Raw genomic sequence first — 12,034 nt, 5'->3', positions numbered from 1 at the left:
ATTCTTCTGCATCCTTTATTGCCTGGCCCAGAGGGTGGTATGTATTTTATTCCAGTCCCAGTCCCAGTCCGTCTCTGGAAAATATATTACTCTGTACTAAAGCACTCATCAACAGCTTCATATTGTATAAACACTGTTTAGGCATTCACTGGCCCACGTTTTGGCCTATATCTCGAAACCCTAGTCACCCAGGGGTATGACAATTACCGTCTACTAAAGCACTCATTAACAGCTTTCATTTGTTATCCATATTCTATAAACACATTCTAGAGGTACTCGGGTCCACGTTTCGGCTTATATCTCGAGACCCTGTACGTCGATCGCAACCAAATCTATGTAGTAACCACCGCGTGAGGTTTACGCAACTTGTGTGAAAGTTTGAATAAAATCGACCGACACATCTCTTCAAACACCGGCGACCAACTAACACACATTTTAGCCTTTCTTTTTATATACATATATATAGATTTTTATTTTTTACACTTCACTATAATATTAAAACGAAATGCAGAATCTCGTTGCTTTTGAAATTCGGCTTAAAAATTGCACATGGAACAACTAAAGACTCTCCTGAATTAAAAAAAATGTCATAGTACCTCTAAATCGCGGCCCCCTCAGAAACCCTCCCACCACCCTATCGGCGGGCCTGATGGTGTGCTATACTTGATATCATTCGCTATAATATTTGTTATTGATAAGCACGTTGTTTAATTAAACACCAACCAATTACACGGAAGTATATCCGCACCCCAGAAAATGTGAGTGCCGGTGCGTACACGTAACATTTTATTATTATGTATAACCAAATAAAAAAATGTGCAATAAAATAATATTGCGACTATAAACTGAGATATAACCTATCCTATATTTGAAGTTAGATCAAACTACACACGGGGTGCAAAACAAATTCAAAATCGGTTCAGTAGTTTAGGAGTCCATTGGCCCCAAACATAGTGACAATTGATTTTTATATATTAAGATATACTCTCCTTTCACTTCGATACACTTCTTTGCACGCTCATACAATTTGTCAAATGAGTCGGAAATGTCCTTTCTAGGAACCTTGTCTAGTTTGTCGGTCGTCGCCTTTTGAATGCGGTCAATTGAGTTTTATATATTTGAGTAAAATTTATTTTCAGTTCTGATTATATTTTTCTTTCACTCTCTAGAGTTTTATGTTTGTAATAAAACTTTAGAAGTCTTTTTAATTTTTCGGGGGCCCCATAAAATCGGGGGCCCAGGAAACTGCCTATACTACCTACCTGTTAATGCGGCCCTGAATATACTACTAAAGGTACTTTTTCTAGTACAATTTTCGCTAAAGGGGATAGAATTATTCCCTGTTTCACTTACTTCGTAAAAGCAATCCGTCCAGATTTTTAAATTTGGGAGTGTCAACGCTCTGTCAACATTGGAGAACAAACCTCTAGTAATTGAATCGTGCGAAAAGCGACTTTAAAACAAAAAAACATTTACAATTTTAGGTTATGTTTTGACACATATATATGATATTTTATTTCTTTTAATAAATTCTTCAGTTTTTTTTTCAGATTTTCATGATGAAAACATGTATTATTTATATATGTAGTTAAAATAAAGTACATCACTTATGTATTCCATGGCTTTTGAATCATGATAAATTATATGTATGTGTATTAGACTGGGTCGATTTGTATGGACGAAAGTTAACCGATATCACGCCATTGATTTTTCGATAGGATTTGGGCTCAGAAAGAAAAAGTTTCACTACGCATACCCAAAAAAATAATTTTCGAGCCTACGAAATGTAATTTTTTAAGGGAAAACGTCAACGGGAAGAGAACACCTGAATATTCATTTCATCATGGTTTCTTTTAAGAACTAAATTAACGAAACGAAATTCAATCATTGACGTTAAAAACAAAATGGAGCAACAAAATTAATCTCTGTGTTTGTTGCTGCTGTAGCAGCCGAGAAGCATTCGTATTGTGAGGAATATTATGATCACTAATTGATACTACCATCCCTAAGCCAATACTAAGCAGTATGTACGTAAACAAATCAATCATTATGTACACACATACATACACGGCAGCAGAGAGATACCACAAACGCATGTCATCATCAGCCGAAGTAGTACCCCCATATACACAGGCATATGGATACAAACTACAAATTTACATGTAGATGGCTGGTAACCAAGCATGAAATTCGCGAAATTACTACACCTTATGAGAAATGGGTGAACGAGAAAACCGAGAAAGCAGCACAAGCTGAGGCATGACTAAGCTGTTTGATTTAAACACGCAATTAGTTGTGAAGTACTCTCAAAGTAGTCTAATAAAGACCACTTTACATTATTGAATATTGTAGTTATTTATTCAACAGTTTAGCGATTCGAACGTTAGCAGAAGGTTTCAAATAAGCGGAATTTCCCTAAATTCGTTACAGTATGTATTTCTGCTTGCATGTCATACAAGACGTTGCTAGTTGTTTGTGCGCGCGTGTCTCATGGGGTAGCTACCGGCTTCTGCTGCTCGTGCCTTCAAAAGCTAACGTTTGGACTTCGTATATGTTAAAAAATGATATTATTTCGTTTATTACCTTAACATTAAAAATCTAAATTGTTTCAACAGAAACGATTGATTTTCTTTGGTAAACGATAAAGTTAACGTTACGATGCATCCCTTGGTTAAAACTGCTAGTTTCCTTAAAATGCCGTTAGAGGACTTTGATGATCAATTGAATGGGGCGAAGCACTGATAGAATAACGACAACAGAGCTAAAAAATCACAATTGAAAAAAGCTAACAAGCGTTTTCAGCTCACTAGAATTGGGCAGCAATTAAGCGTACAAATGTCCTACCTGTGACGATGGCGGGACGGGAGCTCGACTCGTATTTATGTGAAACGTATGTATATATATGAATATGAATATGTTTGTATTTATATCTAACCCTTCTACGCCACATTAAATGTTGTTTACTTGCATATGTGTACACACATATTATAGATACATACATATATGTATATTAGGGCGGGTCAAATTGTATGGTGAAAAATGGGGGGAAAAAAACTTCAGGTGCTCATCCAGTTCCTGAATCTATGGGTCATACTGAGTTATATTGTACATTGGACCATAGGTCTGAAATGAATTTCGAGCCTCCTTACAAAAATTTATATCCCAATCCGAATCCGAATTTGACATTTATTTTCATGTATTTTATTTGTGAGAGCCACTATTCGGATTGGGATATAAAATTTTCTAACAAAATTAGGGAGGCTCGAAATTCATTTCAGACCTATGGTCCCATCGACAATATTAGCATGACACATTTTTTTCAAAAATAAATTTTACCCACCCTAATATGTATATATACCGTTTGACATAAATATTAAATTTAATTTAAAGATATTCCATGGTCTTTCTATGACGTTTTGTATCTTACCTATATATATATTTAAAATTTAATACTATTATTAAATCTAGATACAGTTTAATGTGTTTTTACACGACTTTAATAACCTAAAATCTTAAATACTATTTACACTTGGTACTCTTATCCAGTAATTTCTTCCAAAGATCAAATTGTTCATTTGATTTAATCATATGTACACTGATAAGTTTTCGTATATTGCATGGATTGAATGCAATACGTCTGTTAAGGAACTCATTGGCATGTACACGCTTAATGCCAAGCTGTTGCGCTACAATTCCCGTTGTGAACACATCCTCTAGCTTTAAATATACCTGCAAAGAGAAACCAGAGAAATTCGCCGTTATTTTTTAAAACGGGATAAGTCTATATATATATGTACATGTATTTACTTTCACATTCTCACATAGACAGAGATATTGTGACGGATATTAGCATCACTAAGCTGATACTAAGTAAATAAAGGCACGACAACAATAAAGCAAGCTGCCACTCTAAACAAATCAATCATCATTTACACACATACATAAATACAAGGCAACGAAGAGATACTCACAAACACATGTAATCATCAGCCGAAGTAGTACTCACACATACACACGCATAGGCTACACACTACAAATATACATATATATGGCTGGTAACCAAGCATGAAGTTCGCGAAATTACTAGACCTTAGGAGAAATGGGTGAACGAGGAAACCGAGAATATAAAAGCAACGCAAGCTGAGGCATGACTAATCAGTTTTGATTTAAACACGCTATTGGTTGTGAAGTATAATTGTGAAGTACTACTCCCAAAGTAATCTAAATAAAGACCATTTTGCAATACAGAATATTGGAGTAATTTACTCAACAGTTTAGCGATTCGAACGTTAGCAGATGGTCGCAAATAAGCGAAATTTCCCTAAATTCGTTACAATATTATGGAAACCTAATAAGTAGTTCGCCTAAATGTAGGCAACATTATTTTTGACTTTTCTTAAAGACATTTTTCTTCATACTGTCCTCTCTAATCGCATTCCCAATGCAAAAATTATTTATTCAGAATATATCTATGTATGAATATAAAATTCAAATTATGTATGTATGTCGGTATAGATCGGGTTGCGTCCTAAACAGATCTACCGATCACAACCAAATTTGCACGACCCAGTAGAAACCTTCCAAGGATGGTCCCCACTCAGCATTTAAGTGAATAAATTTTGAATTTGTCTACATATCAATACTATTTGATTACTCTTTCTGACTAAATAATGAGTTATCATACAATTGAACAAAAGAAATAATCAAATATGAACACTTTTGATGATCAAAAACTGAAAATCATTTTTCAATCACTTTTTGGAATCATTTTTGAAGTCCTTTGATGATTAAATTTTAATATTTCATAAAAATCAACAAAAATAATATTCAAATATGCTTACCTTTCGATGAACAAAAACTGAATATAGTTTTTCAATCACGTTTTGGAATCATATTTGAATCAAATGTGTTTGCTTTAGTTGATCAAAAATTTATAGTCATTTTTAATTCAGCTTTTTGAATCTTTTATGAATATATTTGTTGGCTGAATAATGAATTTTATACTTGTTTATATTTTACTTTTCATTAAAAATCTTGTTTTTTTTACATGCACATATTTTTTCAATTATGAAGCTAAGAAAAAATATATAAAAATTTTATTATTTTTACAAAAGATATTCTTCAAGATGTAAATAATGTAAATTTGACCGAAGATTTCCCCAACCATTTCTCCACCTTCGGCTTCCCAGAAAATACATAATGGTTGGACAATACAAAGGTTGTGACCTATCTGAACCCCAGGTAAGTGAAACCATCTTGACATACCTGGATACGACTTCAACATCCCGTGTCGTATCCGTATTTTAAGATGTAGACGATAATTGCTGATGTTGGATGTTGCAGTCGCAGGTGTATATCAGTCAAGTTTGTTTGCGAATTAGTGGTTCGTATAGCTCACTTCCGAATGCTTTATTCCCCTGATGAAATAAGATTATTATGTAGAATCTTATTTTGAATGAGATATGAAGAATAATTGCAAGATAATCGCATTCAAAAACAAGTAAGGATGGGACTGTCTTCGGCTATGCCGAAGGCTTCATACCTTTCATGAATGGGGCTGAACAATAATCTTATCCCGTTCGTAATCTCCGAATAATCGGATGTATAAGATAAGAAATATCTAGTGAACAGATCTACATACCTAAACGATTTTTAAGATAAATAAAAAATAAAAAATAGGTAGGTACTTTGTGTGAGCATGCAAAGTTTCAGGTTTTTTGTGGTCTGCGTGTAAAAACTATGACTACGAATCACGTATTTCAACAATATATGACGTAAACGTAACTATTTGATGAAATGTTTTGAATTTTGAAGCTTCTAGCCGTAAAAAAGGGGCAAAAAAATGCAGTTTATATGGGGTATATAATATATGTACCACCGATCTCTATGATTTTTGCAGACAACAATATATGCTATACACGTAAACATTTGGTGAAATTTGAACATATCTAAACGATTTTTAAGATAAATATAAAATAAAAAATAGGTAGGTACTTTGTGTGAGGATGCAAAGCTTCACGTTTTTTGTGGTCTGCATGTAAAAACTAGGACTACGAATCACGTATTTCAAAAATATATGAAGTAAACGTAACTATTTGATGAAACTTGATGAATTTTGAAGCTTCTATCCGTAAAAAAGGGGCAAAAATGACAGTTTGTATGAAGTATATAATATATATACCACCGATCTCTTATGATTTTTTCAGACAACAATATATGCTATATACGTAAGCATTTGGTGAAATTTGAAGCTTCTAGCTGTTAAAACGGGGCAGAAATTGCGCAAAGTTTCTTATCTGAACAATCGGTTGTATGAGATATATACTATATATACAACCGATCTCTATGATTTTTTCAGACAACAATATATGCCATATACGTAAGCGTTCGGTGAAATTTGAAGCTTCTAGCTGTTAAAATGGGGCTAAAATTGCGAATATATATATATATATATACTATATATATATGCTATATATACCACCATATAGTATATACTATATATACCACCATATATATACTATATATACGACCGATCTCATCAATTTTTTTAGGCAACAATATGTGCAATATACGAAAGTATATGGTGAAGTTTGAAGCTTCAATCTGTTAAATTGAGTAAGATATTACAAAAATCCTCTTTTTCTGAAAAATCGGTTGTATGAAGGATATATGTATGCTATAGTGGTCCGATCAAGCCGGTTCCGACAAATGTCTAATCGGACACCCAAATACACCTGCTCACCAAATTTTATCAAGAAATCTCAAAAATTGAGGGACTAGTTTGCATACAAACAGACAGACGGACATGGCTAAATCAACTCAGCTCTTCATTCTGATTATTTCAGTATACTTAATGGTGGGTCTATCTATTTTCCTTTAAGGACTTACAATTTTGGGTTTCGTGACGAAATTAATATACCATTTCATTTTCATAAAAGGTATAATGATTCAAAAATCTCAACCAACACGATTGAAATATGTTCACGAATATGATCAGAAAATTACTGTGAAAAGCAGTCAAATATTACTCTAAATCAATTAAAGCTCAATTTTACAATGATATTAAATATGAATAAAAAGCGTTTCGAAATAGGAATCATAAATGATTATTCAAGAATAATCACATCTAAGGTACATTTTTCTCCCGACGATACCTTAATTTTGGAACAGAAAATGCTTTTAAATTTGAACGTTTTTAATCATCTTGGGGTATGATATTTAAATATTTTTTGATCAAAATTTTCAAAAAATGCTGGCTGGGTCGTAGGCTAAAAATAATTTCGATATATAAAAGAGGGGTGGCACCTCCCATACAAATGGAATCTGTGGTACTGCATAACTCTGAAGGTATTCTTGCTAGAACATTGAAATTCAGTAAGGAATTATATGAGATCAATCCCTAACACCACCAAGAAAATGTGGGGTGAGGGAGAAGGGTCGTAGCACCTCCCATACAAATGGAATATATCATACTGCATATCTCTGGATGTAGTAATGGTAGGATAATGATAACTGGTATGGGACTTTTCAGAACTATGGCTGCCGTACAAACTTAGGTTATTTTAACAGGTAAAGTTTGACTGCAGAGTTTAGTTTGGCTGTTATTCCTTTTGGACGTTTAGTTGTTGTTGTTGTTAAAATTTGTTGTTAACTTCAGTCTTTCTACATCTTCTATCTATCTACATATATGTATATAAAGTTCAAATTAAGTATGTATGTATATAGGTATAGTTCGGGTTGCATCCTGGACGGATCGACCGATCCCAAGCAAATTTCGAACATCCACTAGAAACCTTCCAAGGATGGTAATACACTAAAAATAATTACGATATATAAAAGAGGCATGGCACCTCCCATACAAATTGAATCCTTGATACTGCATAACTATGTAAGTATTCATCACAAAGAAAATGTGAGGAGAGGGAGAAGTAGGCGTTGCACCTCCCATACATATGGAATATCTAATAATGCATATATCTGGTTGTAGTAATGGTAGAATAATAGAAATGTGGGGTGAAACCCACGGGCATAAGTTAGTGTATTATAAAATAGCTATGCCATAAGAGCCGTATTCAGCTCTAAAGAAAACCACAAAATTCCATATAAAACTACACTTAAAGAATTGCTTAAATTAAAATTTCGTCTGTAAAATTTTATTTTGCAGGAAGCAAGTTAGGTTGAAGTGGCTGCCCGAGGGCTAGGCCAGTGACATTAGCCGCGTTGTGACACCACAAAAAGACTTCATTTACTTCCCTTGAGACCTGATAAAAGCTACCAAGTCCTTGATGTCAAACTGCACGATCTGGCGCAGATTCAACACAAAGGGAACTCCGAGAAAGAGCTCTGCCTTGTGCCACTTAGCGTCGCGCAGTTGCATATAAGGTGAACTGCCGTTTCCTCCTTTTCGACGATAAGGCGCTCCTAATTTTTCAACATGTCTACCTGTAAGGCATTGCCTAGTTAGTACTCCTACAAGTGTGGAAATTATAACCCTTCTTAGATTGTAAACGTGACGGGTTCTTTTAGGATCCCATTTTGGTCAGGTTTCCTTCGATGTCCGACACCCCAACGTTTGTAGCCACTTTTCGTGGATGAGCTCCTTTAGCATTAGCTTGCATGTGGCAGGAGGCATACCCTGCATAGCGTTTTGGTAAGGAAGACTATGCCTGGTCGTACCCTGCCTGGCGAATTCGTTTGCAATACCCTAGATTTGCCTGTGCCCCTGGACCCAAGTGAGGGGTACGCAGTTTTGTTGGGCCATCTCTTGAAGATTTCGGCGACAGTTTATTGTTAGTTCAGAACTGAACGAGTAAGAGCAAAGAGATTTGATAGCAGTCTGGCTACCTGAAAATAAAGATATGTATCCTTATCCTAACTGGTATCCACGCCACTGTTGGCTAATTTCGAAATAGTAAAAGACTTCGTTTATTTGGGAACCAGCATAAACACAGTCAACAACATCAGCTTTGAAATCCAGCGAAGAATCACTCTTGCCAATACATGCTACTTTGGACTGGGTAGGCAGTTGAAAAGTAAAGTGCTCTCTCACTTATCTTACCCGTCTTGCTATATGATGCAAAAGCATGGACCATGACAACACCAAATGAGGCGGCTCTAGGAGTGCTCGAGAGAAAAGTTCTACTAAAGATTTACGGACCTCTACTGACAAGGAATTACTTGATACCATGATTCAAACTATAAACTTTCATCTGTCAAGCAATTCTTAAAAATGATAGTAGATTATGGATCTCATAAGCACGCATGTTAACTTGTTTATATATCCCAGCAAACATAGTTTCTAACGCTAGAGAGTTTTTAGGTAGGCACGTAAAAAAATTGTTAGATCGAGAAATTGCTAGTAATCGAGTCGAGCATAATTGGAGAACTATAATTTTTCTCCATTTAACAATTAGGTCCCATTTTGTTTGAGAGCCCTTTGTTTCTAGAGTCTTCCTCTAATCTTTATCTAAATTCAATGTTTGTTGGAATGTGACTAATTCGGTCCAACATTTCGTACCTACTGTGATTTTGAAAATATATTTCTATGACGGATCGTATAACACGATACGGGCCCTGGTTAAAGCAGGTATGATCTATAACCTGTGCACCTGTGTCTTATGTATGTATTTATATGTTTTTACCCACCTGCTGAAGTGCCCGTTCATACAGGGAATGTACAACATCGCTTGTTAGTAAATACGCTGGCCCAGTTGTAAATGCTGGAAATATTGGTTGACTAAATTGTTCTGTCGATACATAATATTTTGATTTCTTATTTCTAATTGGCTTCCACTGCTTTGCCAAACGTCCATATATGACACGTTTCTGTTTAGCATGGCCATCGATAAATTGCAATAACTTCGGCACATTTATAAACATATCATCATCTGTTTTCAAAATGAATTTAGCCTGACGACAATGTGCATCAACCCACTCCAATGTTGATACGGTTTTTAATGTTAAATTCGAATATGAATCAATAAAGTTCCCACGTATCATATCACCATATATAAAATTTTCTATACTCAGTTCTTTGTATATACTCTGATTTTCAGTACGTCCCAAAACAAAAGCAATCGAAACATCACGACGCGTACCATAATGTGCCCAAGTTTGTCGTATGGCTAGACGCGCCTCGCCATGATTTGGCGCCGACGTGATAAGTATGAGTAGCTTTAATTCTTCACCATTTTTGGGACAAACTTTAGCAAAGTTTATTTCTTCACTTAAATGTCCCGTTTCATAAAATTCTTTCAAAGCTATGCCTTTTGTGTGATCGCTCTGATTTTGACTCGTTGTAAGATGGTTAATAATTGGCGTTTTCGGTTTGGCTACAGCATGATTTTCGGTTGGTTTTATTGGTGTTTTTTGCTTGTGTGGCTCATGTTGCGTTTGTTGTACATTGCTACCAGGACGTTTTATAGTCATAACTACAGATGGAGGCAACGTATCATCATTGTTTGTATATTCAGCAACACCATCGCCATCTTTGCCACTATTCCCATCACTGTTGACTTTTTCTTCAGATCGCTGTTCTTTATTTACTGTTGAGTCCTTAGCGGAAGCTACATTTATGCGTGACAATATTTTGCTGGCTGAAAACAAAAATATTGGTTATTTTATCTGTAGCGATTATTATAACCTACACCATTTTGAGTTGTAAATGAGAAAACCTCTGATATTAATGGGAAAACGTCATATAGATATGAGAATAGTCAATTTTAAATGCGAAAGCGTCGTATGGAAATGAGAAGTGTCACTTGTAAACGAGTAAACGTCATATGAAAATTCGAAAGCGTCAATTGTAATTAAGAGCAGTCTGTTGTAAATAAGAGTAGTCAATTGTAAATGCAAAAGCGCCATATGGAAATGAGAGGTGTCACTTGTAAATGAGAAAGCGTTGTATGGAAATTCGAAAGCATTAATTGTAATTGAGAACAGTCAGTTCCAAATGAGAATAGTCAATTGTAAATGAGAAAGCCTTATATGGAAAAGAGAATAGCGAATTGTTAATGCGGAAGCGTTATATCGAAATGAGAATAGTCAATTGTAAATGCGAAAGCGTCGTATGTAAATGAGAAGTGTCAGTTGTAAACGAGTAAGCATCATATGAAAATTCGAAAGCGTCAATTGTAATTGAGGGCAGTCTGTTGTAAATGAGAGTAGTCAATTTTAAATGCAAAAGTGTCATATGGAAATGAGAAGTGTCACTTGTAAATGAGAAAGTATTGTATGGGAATTCGAAAGCGTTAATTGTAATTGAGAGCAGTCTATTGTAAATGAGAATAGTCAATAGTAAATGCGAAAGCGCCATATGGATATGAGAAGTGTCTTTTGTAAACGCGTCAACTGAAAATGAGAGACATCACTCCTAAACGAAAAAGCGTCATATGAAAATTCAAAAGCCTCAACTGTAATTGAGAACAAAGAGTTGTAAATGAAAACAGTCAATTGTAAATGCAAAGCGTTATATGAAAATTCGAAAGTGTCAATTATGAGAATATTCAAATGTAATATGGAAATGAGGATAGTCACTTGCAAATGAGAAAACATGAAATGAAAATGCGAAAGCATAATTTGCTATTATATAGTATATAAGTAGTACCAGACATATCCTCTAAGGATAAAAATAAATAAAATAAATGTAAGCCGCGATAAACTCCGAAGAGATTTAAGGTCGAGCTCCTCTTGCAAGTTACGTTTTGCTCCTTTTAATACTTTATAAATCGGAGGGACGGGATCTACTTGTTTTATGCCGACTAAAAGTATCGATGGGGATCAGCATAGGCGATCACGGCAGCACTTTGGTTTGACCATTTTAAGCATCAGCTACTGCTGAATCAATTCTCGAATGGCATGGCCCGTTGTCGCAAATCCAAACTAATTCGTTTAAATCGTTCGCCTGCTCTTCGCATCGCTGGAAAACTGACCTTCATCCAGCAGGGATCCACGACACTGATATCACGCCAACTAAATGACTGACGATTTCGTATATTCGAATTATTCTTTCTCATTTGAACCTAACCAATTCCTT

At 35.0% G+C, this 12,034-nt stretch overlaps 1 protein-coding gene across 5 annotated transcripts in view; it reads right to left on the bottom strand.

The window, feature by feature from the left end:
• Nucleotides 1–1,478: 1,478 nt before the first annotated feature.
• LOC137240644 (uncharacterized) overlaps nucleotides 1,479–12,034 on the bottom strand; it is a 109,288-nt gene continuing 98,732 nt past the window's right edge. For all 5 annotated transcript variants that reach the window (XM_067767145.1, XM_067767149.1, XM_067767146.1 and 2 more), the window contains exons 4-5: nucleotides 9,646–10,595; nucleotides 1,479–3,729 (exon numbers count right to left, since the gene is read on the bottom strand). In XM_067767145.1, coding sequence (XP_067623246.1) covers nucleotides 3,520–3,729; nucleotides 9,646–10,595 — 1,160 coding nt within the window. In that variant the 3' untranslated portion in view covers nucleotides 1,479–3,519. The remainder of the gene's footprint in view (nucleotides 3,730–9,645; nucleotides 10,596–12,034) is intronic.

The sequence above is a fragment of the Eurosta solidaginis genome, chromosome 2, assembly GCF_040869045.1.
Source record: "Eurosta solidaginis isolate ZX-2024a chromosome 2, ASM4086904v1, whole genome shotgun sequence".
Lineage (NCBI taxonomy): Eukaryota > Metazoa > Arthropoda > Insecta > Diptera > Tephritidae > Eurosta > Eurosta solidaginis.
Note: the sequence above shows the minus strand (reverse complement) of the source record. Positions and strands in the feature narration are given on the sequence as shown.